The sequence below is a fragment of the Alnus glutinosa genome, chromosome 6 (assembly GCF_958979055.1).
Source record: "Alnus glutinosa chromosome 6, dhAlnGlut1.1, whole genome shotgun sequence".
NCBI lineage: Eukaryota > Viridiplantae > Streptophyta > Magnoliopsida > Fagales > Betulaceae > Alnus > Alnus glutinosa.
The window spans coordinates 28,777,651-28,790,850 of record NC_084891.1 but is presented as its reverse complement, the minus strand read 5'-3'; the positions used below and the strand labels follow the sequence as shown (position 1 = coordinate 28,790,850).

Here is a 13,200-nt window from a genome sequence, read left to right as displayed (position 1 = left end):
AACTTTTGAATTTGACACGAGTTGAGCACAAAATAGCGGGTTAGGATTGATGGGTCTAATACGTTAATTAAATGGGTCGAGTTAAAATTGATTTATATAATTTTATATTTATGTCTTGATGTGACTTAAAATCTGATATATCAACAAGTACTGCAACTCTACGGCTCTTCTTTCTTGTTCTCTTAAAACAAGCTCTTACACGTATTTGCATGTATTCTCAAAGTTGGGAATCCATAGAGCTATTAAAAGAGTAGGAGCCTAGGAGGATTGCTAGTAATACCCAATCTATTGTTAGATAATGCTGTTTGTAGGGCTGATAATTTTAACACGACGAATTCGGTATGAATCTAATGCAAAATCAACGAATTAGAGTTGAGAGATCTTACGTAATTAAATGAGTTGAGTTGAGTTATAGTTGATCAATATAATCTTATATTTATGTTTTGACACAATCTAAATTCAATATATGACATTAGGGTTGTAATTTTTTACACAACCTGCAAACTCGATATTTATCTAATATGAAATTAGTGGGTTAATGTTAAGGGATTTTACTTGTTTAATTAAATATGCCAGGTTAAAATTGATTTATATAGTTTTGTGTCCATACTTCGCCACAACTTGAACTCATCACGCAAAACACAAATGTTTCACCCAACTGATCGTTTCCAATATTACCCGTGGTATGTTGTTATGTGCAACTCCAGTGATTATTTTTCACCCAACTAATTTGACGTTGTTCGATTAATAACGTGATTATTTTTTGTCAATAATTTTAACAGAACGAAAAATAGTTAATTAAAATGATCTGATATTATAAGATGTTATGGACCTGGTAATTTGAGTAACAGGCATGCAATTTTGAGAGTGATTTTTTAGTGTTTTCATCAAATTGGCTCACCAAAATAACAAAAAAACTATTTTGATGAGGCTACTATCTTCTGGACCTCAACTGACCCACTACTAAAACAACATAATTGACCAACTACTAAAATAACTACCCATACCCCATTACATGTAGCCCACTATCCCATTAATTCTAGAAAGCACTAAGGGTGCATTTAATATTACGATTTTGTAGAGAAAAAATACGATTTTAAACCAAATCGCGAAAAATAAGCTGTTTGAGAATTGCGTTTTTAAAAAATTGCAAATTGAAAACGCAGAAAACTGCCTTTTCAAATCGCAAGCGATGGGGTATTTTTTGAAAACGCAAAATTTTAAAAGACCAACTTACAATTTTAAAAGCCAAATTATAATTTTAAAAAACACATTTTAAAATTCGTTATTTTTAAATTACAGATCTTAAAATGGCAAACCCATTCGACCTAAGTCACTAACACTGCCTTGAGATACACATTGCACGACGCCACGACCATAACTGCAATCCATCACTGCACGTCTTCTGCTCCTATCGCGCACTTCTGGCTCTTCTTCCGCACGCACATAGTTCCTTCTTCCACGCCTCATTTCCTTCTCCTTCTTTTTAGCTTCCCACGCACCAGCGCCCATAACAATCAGGCTCATAACATAAGAAAACAAAAGCATCATCAGAATTGCGTTAAATCTATGCAAACCTAGCAGACCCTAAAAGAGCCGACGCGAACAACGGAAGTGGTTGAAATGGCGGCAGTGGAGGCGAAGCCCGTGAAGGCCGGTGGTCGTCTGTGCTGCGTCTGTAACAAGAGAAGGGCCGCCCTCAAAAGACCCAAAACCCTCGAGCAGGTGTCTCTGCCCCCTTATCTCTCTTCTATTGAATTCGCTGTTTATGGAAAGCTTTTGAATCAATTCACCAAAAACTGGTGAAGCTGAGTGTGAAGGCTGACCAGATTGCACGCGTTTTTTTATCAAAAAATAAAAATAAAAATTTGTATTTCTTAGATTTTTGAATTAAACTCGTTCCGAGTTACCATCAAAAGTTCACCAACAAAAGAATTTTGAAAATTTTGAGTTATAATTCTAATTCAGCTGCCTTTATTTGTTCTTCATTAATAATAATAATTCTGTAGTTGAAGGGAAGCCATATTTGAGCTCCGCTAATTGCTTCTTGCTCTCCACTTGGTTAGTGTCAATAGGGTTGAAGGTTTAGGGTGCATACATTTATGTGGATATGTTATTTCAAAAATTTGTACTCAAAATGGAATTGAAAAAGAAAGATTGATGGTAGGGCTGAAAGGTTTAAATCTCTGTGAAGATTTGCAGGGAGTGTTTCTATGAGGTCTTTGAGGAGGAGATCCATCAGGTGATTGTGGGGAACCAGTTATTCAAGCCCGGTGAACGCATTGCTATTGGTGCTTCTGGTGGAAAAGGTGAATGCTTTGCTTGTTTCTTATTCGATTCTTCTATAAAATTGCGGTGACTATGCTTGTTTCCTTATTGTATGTATGTTATGAATCAGGTCCCAGGAGGTACACTAGGTTTACTTCCTGTCAAAAGAAGCAAAAATAGTCACATATCTTATTTTAGCCGTGCAAAATGCAAAATGTTGTGAATAAATGTTTCATAATCAACATATACTAAGGGATGCATCGTATGGTCTATTCGAAAGAATGGAAATTTAATCATGTTTTAGCAGGTAAAATGCTAATGTGTGCATTGCGAGTGTTCCAAGAGCGACAATATTACTTGTTCATAAACAGTTGGGGTATATGAGGATTGATTGAATTGGTCAAGTGATCAACGGATACTCTCCTCCCCAGATTATGACAAGGAATAGACGTCATTGAGTTTTTCTGAACATGTTTTGAAATGGTTAAAATTTCCCTCATAGAAGAAAGAGATATTAGTTGAATCATTTAACCCACAGAATTTTACAATCGCAAGTAGCCCTAGGATAGGGGTAGAGCTGGATCAGAAGTAGAATTTAGTTATGCTTAATCTCTCCACTTTTGGTTCTAAGTAGATGTTCATGTTATAAGTTGTTTTCATGTCCTGTTTGATTATGTTTTCACTTCTTGGTTTCATGTTTTGTTGGTAGTCCATCTTTATCTCTTTTGGCATGTTGATTATACCATAGCAGAGGCTGTGGCACGTCCAGCCATCTTGGTTCAATAAGTTACATGTCAAGTTCAGGGAATTTTTTTTTATTTTTTTTAAGGTTTATTCTCATTATCTCTTCCCACTTTTGCAGACTCCACAGTCCTTGCTTGTGTATTATCAGAATTGAACCGGCGGCACAATTATGGCCTGGATCTCTTCCTCTTGTCAGTTGATGAAGGCATTACAGGATACAGGGACGACTCTCTTGAAACCGTCAAACGAAATGAAGTTCAGGTGAGCAGATATATATTTTTTTTTAATAAGCTCCTGTCATTTTTATTCATATTGTTCTCTCAGTAAGTTTTCACCACAATTTTCCAGGCAGCTTTTTTATTTATTTATTTATTTTTTTTTCCATTTAAATCTGGCTTCCATTTCATGTTTTTATGTTTAGAATGAGATACCTAATAAAGTTGTAATTCTCCAAAAAGATTGTGGTCATATTCTTCCTGAATTTTCGAGAAACATGATGAACAGCTTGTATAGTTCCAAGTATGTGTGCGTGTGTGTACTCGATCATGTGATATTTTTCAACTCATGGTTTATTTTTGCTTGCATCTGGATTTGGAGTTGATCTATAAAATCAATTACTTCTGTTTTTTCCAATGCTTGAGGGCTGTTGCAGTGCCAACCTCTTTGCTTGTTCATGATTGTTATTTGGTGTTGTATACGGTTTGAAGAGCATTCTAAAGCTTTAAGTGTTCGAATGTTTTGACTTGTTAATTTCCTTTCTTGGTGTTCTATATCTTTTTGGACTAGATTTGCTTTGATTTGTTCTATTAATTTGATGACTGGCTCTCATTCTAATTTTTCATTTTCAGTATGGACTACCGCTAAAAATTGTCTCATACAAGGATTTGTATGGATGGACAATGGATGAAATAGTGAAGATGATAGGTTTGAAGAATAATTGCACCTTTTGTGGTGTTTTCCGTCGCCAGGTATAGTACATTACATATATATATATATAATCACTTGTATGTTCATTATAATCGGATAGTCCTACCTTTTTTTGCTGTCGGTGGCTGGCACTTGGCACTGAGTATTAACACTTGGCATGCTTAGCATGATTTGATACTGAACCAAGCACTCTTCTGTATACTTATGTAGTCTTTAAGCACAAGGGTTTAAGTTTTATCAGTAGTGATAATTAAGGCAAAATGAGATGGTTGAATTGATGGGTTTCTTTATAAGGCCCTTGATCGAGGTGCTGCGTTGTTGAAAGTCGACAAGCTTGCTACTGGGCATAATGCGGATGATATTGCTGAAACAGTTCTTTTAAACATCTTACGAGGTGATATTGCTAGGTGAATGCATTTTCAACTCCTCTCTGTTGTTTCTTTTAAAGGTTTGTGCAGTAAACTTATTGGTGCTTTGCCTCGTAGATTGAGTAGATGCACTTCAATAATCACCGGTGAAGATGGACCAATTCCAAGATGCAAACCTTTTAAGTACACATATGAGAAGGAGATTGTTATATATCCTTATTTTGAAATTCTCAATGGTCGTGACAGTCTTCTAATGTGTTGTCATTTACTTAATTTGTTGGTATTACTTTTGAAACCTTAACCAGATGTCCACGTATGCATACTTTAAGCGGCTGGACTACTTCTCCACCGAATGTATGTTTGTTATTCCACTCTTTAATACTTTTTTAGTGACTTGTTGCTACTTTCTCCATTAGTTTCCTTGTGTAGTTCAAAGGGCCTAGGCTTATGCATAAAAAAGTTTTAGTGTATTTTAACAAGTTTGCAACTGGTCTTACCAATATAGAACTGCTTTGGTTAAAGTCAATCAATCACAGTCTCTTCCTTTTAGTGTCCTACTTTTTTTTTTTTGATTGGGTTCTTAGATTGTACTAATTACTGAGATTTTTTTTCCTGTTTTTGAAATTTCAGGCATTTACTCTCCAAATGCATATCGTGGTTTTGCTCGTGAGTTCATAAAGGATTTGGAAAGGATCAGGTTCTTATCTAGTTGAGAATGCTTCGTCAGTGGTTGGCATTTTAGTTGTTTATTAGTTAGTTCAATTATATTCTAAGTCTGGCATATTATCTGTCGTCTTACTGAGGCAGACCTAGGGCCATACTTGACATCATCCAATCAGGGGAGAATTTCAGGATTTCCACTTCTACAAAAATGCCAGAACAAGGGACTTGTGAACGCTGTGGCTACATTTCAAGCCAGGTAAGCTTTGCTTCTACTTCCTTCTGAAATAAAACTTTAAAATATAAAATTAAAAATTGGAGACTTATATCTGATTGAAATTAGTTATGATTTGGACTTATTTACTGCATTTACAAGTATATTCCATGACCTTATGTGTTTAACCCAAACTCAGTTGTACGTTATTACTGCTAATGTCAACTATAGAACCTGTGCTTTTGTCCCCTAATGCAAAATTTTAAGCTTCACTTGAACTTCCCAATTACGAAGAGATCATACAAAAAGATTTACTATTGATGGCCCAAATTAATAATCTGCTTATTAGACAATCATGTTTATTATTGCCTAGGGTTAGAAGGGCATCTGCACTTGCAATATTTTGGGTGACAGTGTGCTCTGGTTTTGTTAGGCTATCTTGCCTTAAGTTAGACTGCCCCATGTTTAGCAGGAAACGATCAATCATTCATCCTATGAAAACATGTCTGCTCCTCTCGCTGGCGTGATGGTTTTATGAGATCAAGTACCACATTTGCTTGTAATTTTCTTCTGAAAACTAGCACTAGTTTTAGAAGTTTTAGGGGAATCTATTTCGTAAGGGCTTAATTCTGAGATTGGACTTGGCTAAATCAAATTGTTGTCATCATCATTATCTGACATTGCCAGCCCCTCCCCTTCTTCTGTGTTCGACTGTTTTTGTGCATGTGTCGGGGTGTTTTGCATGCATATGATTACGAGCACGACATGGGCCCCTGAACCCCTGAAAATTTGTTAAAAAAAAATATGATTTATAGGGATTTTTTAAACCTTTATTAATGATGGCACCCTTCAAAAAAATTCAGTGCAATCCCCTCCACCACCAAAATTAAATTGCTTGTTTTGTCCGTGTGCTCATGCACACGTGTGTGATAACCTAGTAGAGCATCCGAGTATTCATGTTCCTTTTGTTTTATTGTGCAGAAATGGTGTAAAGCTTGTGTTTTGCTTGAGGGACTGAATCGGGGTTTGCCAAAGCTGGGAATTGGGCGGAGTCGAGGTCTTAATAATGATCGTAAGAAGGGAACAAAAGAAAGTAATGCAACAAAAAGTATTGAAAGCAAGCAATGTGGAACTTTGGACTTCTGATGTAGCACCTGTGCATCACTTCTGCCTTTGTGAACTCCCGGGACTGGGTCTCAATGCACATCGTAACAATGGAATTTACTGCCTCCTCAACGCTCTTGGAAGGGTATAATCCATCCAAACATCATGGATTGAATTGAGACTAGTGATTTCATAGGAACTAAAACAGATGGCAAGGTAAAAGAAAAACAAGCCAATTAGAGGAAAGGAGCTCCTCTTTTTTTGTAGAGTTAAAGATGTGGGGGGAGTCTCTTCCATGGAGAAACTTGCTTCAGCTATAGCGACGGCGGAAGTAGCCAGTTGCTGTGTCTTTTCTTTCAGTACAAACCTATTTGTTTTCAGGGGATCAATGGTGGAGGATGATGTCTACTATTGTAGATGGTTATTGTAGTTGTTTTGTAGGTAACTTCGATTGAGTTTTTAATTTTTTTAAGTTTTATTGTTAATTAAATAATTTAGATTTTATCGATAGAACATATATAAATTAAGGAAAAGCTAGAGTGGTTCTAAAAAAAAAAAATGTTTATTGATATGGTGGTGACGTGGCAGTGTCTTGTCGGCCCAAAAAGTTTGCCCTTCCTCTTCAATGGGTTGCAACCGCCCCAACCGAAATTTTGGAAGCGGTGGTGACCGCCTCCCCTGATAGGATGGTTGCAACTAGAGATGGAGGACAATATTTTATGTTAGGGAGTGAAAGAGGGAGGAAAATGGGAGTGTATTACTCGTTAACAAATCCAAAAAATCGGTTAGCACAGCCGGCTCAAAACTCACCGTTTTCAGTTGAAATGACTGTTTACGTTAGAGCCAAATGAGTCTAAAAAACGCTGAAAGCCTAAAATCAGTTCAGTTGGGGTCTTGCAGTCTTTAATCCATGGCTTCCTCAGCGCCACAAAGCTCAGCCACAGGCGCACAAAACCCTAAGAAATCGCTACCCTTCTTTGCGAACGCAAGGAAGCACAAGCACAGCTTCATACAGTTCTTCGCGATGACGGGGATTTTGCTCCTGAGCGTCAGATCGTTGGGCCAGAAGTACCGAATCCACGACCTCCGAGAGGACACGTCGGATCTGAAAGAGGAGCGAGAAACCCTAGCCGAGCGCATGAGGAACATCAAGCGCGACCTCCTCCACGAGGCCTCGCGCGAGCCTACCGGCCGCTTCGCTTCCAGGCTTCGCCTTCTCTTCGGCGAGGAAGATTTGATTGAACCGAAGTGACTGTTGACTGTCCCTGTGAGTTCTTGATTTTCGCGTTTTCTGCATTTAGGGCTTTTGTGAGTTCTTGAGCGTAATGTGGTCATTTTGACCGTAATTTGGACGAAGAGAAACTTGAATTTTGAAAGGCTTTGGTGAGGTGGTTCATAATCTCATGGTTTTTTTTTTTAAGTGTTTTTTTTCCTCTTTTCAAGTCGGTTAATGTGGCATGTCATAGGAAATTTACGTAATTTTTAGGGTTCTTGTACATGTTTCGTGTTCTTCGATTAAGGCAATTTGTATTTTGCTTCAATTCAGGGTTTAGGTTTTGTTGACTCCCTGGTTGGGTTGACAATGACGACGAATCGTTGGTTTGAGTGAGTCTCCCATTATTCTGGTTGAGTTAGGGTTATAGAATTTTATTTAATTTGTGTTCAGATTGATATAGGGCTTTTGAGTATTGGTTCTAATATCAAATTGTAGAATTGTTTTTATAGTGAAAATTACCAGGGAAAAACAGTCTGATGAACTATCCACTAGTAGCTGAATTTTCTGCCCGACTCATTAACTAAGTGGTTAGTTAAATAGGAAAAAGGATATTGCAAGATGGTTGGAGATTTTCCTGCAGGTTCTTTATGAGATACCTGTGCTCCCCGACCAGTTCTCTTCTGGTAGGTCTTAAAGAGTTAGTTGGAGATGAGAAGTTGATGGGGATTGGAGATGGCTCTTTTCAGCGGATTGGTGTGTGTGGGGGTATGTAGTATCTCTTTTTTATTTAACTTGGGTAATAGTTAGACCTACTTTGCAGATATGGCTTCAAATGAAGGCTGATTTGGTTATAAAATAACAGTTTGATTTGTTTCTCATGGTGGCTTTCTGGTTTAATTGCCTGATTGTTTCCCAAGCTTTCTCTGCCCTCACTTTAAATTTCATTTCAGAATGAGTACTAATCTGCGAAAATTGACAAACAGTAATTAAGGGTAGGGCAATTTTAGTGACATTTTTTATTGAATGCTTACAACTAAAGCCGGGGCCTCATGATCACGGTTTATATTGTATCGAGCAATGCTACATTTACAACACTTTTACAACTTGCTAGCACTTGTCAGCATGTGATTGTAGCCACGTCATCCACCAAAAAAATAAAAATTAATACTGTACAATCACATACTGACACTTGTTAACAAGTTGTAAAAGAATTGTAGCTCTAGCATTTTTATATTCTATTAGCTGTTTTAGTACAATTTGTCATCTAACTGGGACCATCAACTTCTTGATTCTATATTGTAGAGTTGGAACCTTAACACTTATTTTATGGGGGGGAAATACCTGGCATTGGGGCATTGCCATGAGAGATAGAAAAGAATCCATTAGTTTTCAGTGAAAATTGAATTTGGATTTTGAAGAAAAAGCAGAGAAGAGTGTATGGGTGTGAAAAAGGTGTCTACGTGAAGAAGGGTCTAATGGGATTGCGGAACGCGTGGACTTGAGTAACTTCCTTGAGCCCATCACCCAACTCTAGTTACATGCACACGACAGTATAATAGAATGGATTAGAGGAAAAACTTTGTTATCGCAAGTTTGTTTTTTTTTTTTCCCCTTTCCTTTTACGAGCAAATGCCTAGCAGGGAAGGGGGAGTTATCACAAGTTGGTATTTCACATTTTTAGATATTTTTTTTATGAAATGATTAAGCTGCAGCATATTTATGTCTGAACAGCTATGTAACGTGATCATTGCTTACCTACCATGTGTGATTTTAGTGTAACATGCCCATTGATTGCAGTGGAAGGATCCTGTGAACCAGCAGCAGACACACCTAACTATACCAGGCAGGTACGTATGTAATTCAATTTTTGGAGCGCGTTAAAAGACATTTTAATATTTGGCAGTCCTTGATATGTCGCGTTTTAGGTCAATATGGCTCCCGAATTTCATGATTTTAAATTGAATATTAAATCATTCATCTAACAAGGCCTTCCAATGATGGCACATGTAATAGAGATGTGATTATTAACCCACCAACTATGAGACCCCCAGGGTGCATGTAATATTTGATTACGTCTAAGCCTATTATTGAAAAATACAATCACAGGAAGGCAGAGGATCCTATTCCATTAGCTAGGCTCTGTGGGATTTCATTTCATTAGTGTCATAATGAAATATGAACAAGTCGTGCATAAATTACATCATGTTCATGCTCATGTCCTTTTCAGTATGTAATGCACGAAAATGGCATGTCAAATCCTACAGAAAACTAAGATCGTGTTGATCGAGGAAGGTCAAACGTGATATTAGGCGTAAGGTTAAAGGATAATGATTAATTGTTGTCTATACTTATTGCTTATTAGTGTGTCCAGTTCATCAGAAACAAAAGAACAAAAGTGATAGGTTTGGCGGTTTCTAGGGAGTCATAGTTTTTTTTTTAATAATATTTAGGGTATTCTACCTAATAAATTTCTTGAAGAGGAATGCTATATGCTATACAAACATCTTACACTTACAAATATCTCATGAAGCTGATGTGACAAGGTGTAATAACCATCGGATAACTCTTGTTAAATATGTATAGATATATATCCAATGGCCCTACTAAACATTGTAACATTAGCTTTATAAGATGTTTTTTAGATGTTTGTTTTAAAATTATCATTAGATCAAATTTAAGAGTGATTTATCTTAAATTTAATGGTAATTTTAAATGCCACGTCAATTTTAGAGAATAAAAAGATGGTTATAACATTACTCTTTGGCCGACATGGACGTTTGTAATAAGTGGGACGTCGATAGTGTCAAATGTCAAGGTCTTTAGTATTGGTTACTGACTTACTACGTGTAGTGTTCGATTCTCTCACATTTGATGGATCGGATCTTGCTCTTTTACCCACTCGTAAATTAGGATTTACTACGTGTAGTGTTCAATTCTCTCACATTTGATTGATTGGATCTTGCTCTCTTACCCACTCGTAAATTAAGATTTATCACGTGTAGTGTTCAATTCTTTCACATTTAATGGATTGGATCTTGCACTTTTACCCACTTGTAAATTAGGATTTGAGATCGCCATGCACCAATAAATTATGAGTTGGGGATTAAGATCCATTAATTTTTTTTAAAAATAAAATAAAATAAAATTCAACCATTATTTTGAAATTCAATGGTTGAGATTTTGTCATATTAGTGATTACCATCAATTATCACTTTTAACAACTCAACAATTACTATCTCAATAGCTACTATATTTACTTATATTTTAATAGTGATAATTGCTGATATGGTAAAATCTTAATAATTGAATTCCAAACAAATGATTGAGGTTTAAAGAAGGGAGTAATATTAAAGACCATCTTTTTATCATTTTAAGTTAATATGACTTTTAAAATTACTATTAGATTTTAGATGGATTATTCTTGGATTTTGATCTAATAGTGATTTTAAAAGCTTCATCAACTTTTGAATGATAAAAATATGATTCCTAGCATTACTTGTCGGCCCGATAGTAAAGACTTACAAAAAAAATGTTATTTTTTATGCATATTTATTACATCTATTTTATATTGTAATGTGTTTGAAGTGACTTTTTTTTATTGCCACTTACAATGTCACGTAGAGTCATCGACCTATGTAATATGGGTGTAGTAAATGTATGTGAAGAGTAGCATTACTCATTGCATAGAGATAATTAGTCTATTAATTGATATTTATTTTTATTTTTGTATGTATTTTTAATAGAATTAAGAGATTTAACATTTAATAGATTGAGTTGAAATTTTTTCTACAATTCAATTTAAAAAGTTTAAAACCGAGTGCAAGACATTATTTTTTTCTAGCTTTCAAAGTCATGGCACCATATTTGCTCTATTGCTGTGTTAAAGAATTGGTTTAATTGAACTCGAGTCTTCTTAGTTCTGAGTCCTGCACCGACTGTTCTATAATATTAAAAGTTTCTGAAAATTCTATTAAATTTCTCATTGAGGATCTAATATGTATTTTCCTTGAAATTAGATGACAACAGAGGTCAGGGAGGAGCTCTATGGAACTGAACCTTTACTTTTTCTGTTTCTTTATTTATTTGTCCTTATTATCTCACGATGTCATCTGTACCTCCATGTGACAGCCAAAAGAATCCTTTATCTTTCTTTTCTTTTCTCTTTTTTCTCTTTCCTATTCAACTTGGAAAAAAGGTTACAATGGGTGCTTTACACAATTTTTTTTTTTTTTAAATACATGAAAAGAAATTATAGCAACAAGGCCGGGCAACCTAAAATAAAAATTAAGTAGGTAAATACGTGATGTCAATACTTCTAAATATGCGGGTAAAATGATTCTTAGCACAGATGCCAAGAATTTAAGGTAGTTTGTGGTGCATAAAGAGTCTGGAGAACCAAAATACCAAGACAGAGACAAACACGAAAAAGTTGCAGAAATAGAAAAGCCTAGAAATACAACGAAAATTAAAACAAATACAGGTACATAAACAACAACACAGATTCGATGGAGGAGAGGAATTGTTAGCTGCTAGAGGCGGCACGCAAAGGCCATGCGCCGTCCCTGAAAAGCCTCTTTCCAGTGGGTATCGCAAGGAACCACTGAGATCCGTCGAAAATCGGAGTGCGTGGCCACACGTGCCAAAAAGGGAGACAAACTCCTTAGCGCGTGCACGCTACGCTCCGATGTGTGGACAGCGGATGGAGACACGGCGAAGCAGAATACACTGGTGAATCTACTGGTGAGGTGCGTGTCGTGCAATATTGGACAGATGAGCGTAGATCTAGATTTAAAGATTTCGATCCTACAACTTATCCAAAAATCACAGAAAACACGGTGGAGGAAGATGGTGGAAGTTGGTGAACACTTTGTTATGGAGACGAAAAGCATAAAAAGCAAATAAATTGCCTCCAATGAGGCGGATAGGGCTAGAAAGAGTTATAGCATGATAGGGACCTCATAGGAAGTGTAAGCAACGAGAGGGGGAAGGAAAAGGAAATAGAAAAGGGGGTAGGGAAGCCTCATGGCTTTTGGTGCAAAAAGGAGAGTAGTGATTTGTAAAGAGAAGGAACCTTATTAACTGATGTGGAATTTATTCATTGGAAATGATCAAAACAATTAATAAAAAAAAATGTTACGGGTACCAATAAATAAGCTACACTTCATCTTAGTAAGACTCTATTTGTAAAAGTTTAAGTACATGTAATATTTTTCAAAACATATATGCCATTATGCCTCTCAATAATTAAAATGTGTTAAAAAAACAAAATAGATTTCAAGTTTTGAATAAGAAAAAAGGTTATATGGGAGGATCATTTCCACTTCTGATCCGAAAGGAAGAATGAGTGGACGATCCTATAAACGAAAAAAGGGGTGGGCTCCCAAAAAATAGACTCAAAACAAATTAAATTAGTACTGAAATAATTACAAAAAGTAAAAAAAAAAGGTTAAATAAGTGACTCGGTCCTCTTAAGGGGTCACACAAAACGATTACAGAAGCTAAATGAGCACGAATTAAGGCGAACCTATCTGAACCCTCACTTGGGAACAATGACAACTACCAAAAAGAGGCTGAAGCAGTAGAAGTACCGTTAAAATCTGAATCCAAGATTACAGAAGAGAGATACTAACACAAATTCAGTTACAAAAGTTTATATTAAAAGATAAAATCACATAAGAACTTAGAGGCAATAACCCATA

At 36.1% G+C, this 13,200-nt stretch overlaps 2 protein-coding genes across 5 annotated transcripts; both read left to right on the top strand.

The window, feature by feature from the left end:
* Positions 1-1,358: 1,358 nt before the first annotated feature.
* LOC133870720 (cytoplasmic tRNA 2-thiolation protein 1) lies at positions 1,359-6,789 on the top strand. Of its 2 annotated transcripts, XM_062307920.1 has the most exons (10): positions 1,361-1,725; positions 2,195-2,309; positions 3,131-3,273; positions 3,861-3,980; positions 4,234-4,346; positions 4,425-4,517; positions 4,621-4,661; positions 4,938-5,004; positions 5,115-5,226; positions 6,163-6,789. In XM_062307920.1, exons 1-10 carry the CDS (start codon positions 1,624-1,626, stop codon positions 6,325-6,327), a joined length of 1,071 nt encoding a protein of 356 aa, XP_062163904.1. In that variant the 5' UTR covers positions 1,361-1,623; the 3' UTR covers positions 6,328-6,789. The 2 variants fall into 2 exon arrangements, with proteins under 2 accessions (XP_062163905.1, XP_062163904.1); XM_062307921.1 differs by lacking the exon at positions 3,861-3,980 and having other exon boundaries at positions 1,359-1,725.
* A 345-nt stretch (positions 6,790-7,134) lies between these two features.
* Positions 7,135-11,654, top strand: LOC133870721 (uncharacterized). Of its 3 annotated transcripts, none has more exons than XR_009900775.1 (3): positions 7,136-7,552; positions 9,299-9,348; positions 11,528-11,654. XR_009900775.1 is itself a non-coding variant. In XM_062307923.1 (2 exons), exon 1 carries the CDS (start codon positions 7,196-7,198, stop codon positions 7,535-7,537), a length of 342 nt encoding a protein of 113 aa, XP_062163907.1. In that variant the 5' UTR covers positions 7,135-7,195; the 3' UTR covers positions 7,538-7,552; positions 8,804-9,187. The 3 variants fall into 3 exon arrangements, 1 of the variants encoding a protein (XP_062163907.1); XR_009900774.1 differs by having other exon boundaries at positions 11,518-11,654; XM_062307923.1 differs by lacking the exons at positions 9,299-9,348; positions 11,528-11,654 and adding an exon at positions 8,804-9,187 and having other exon boundaries at positions 7,135-7,552.
* Positions 11,655-13,200: the final 1,546 nt, after the last annotated feature.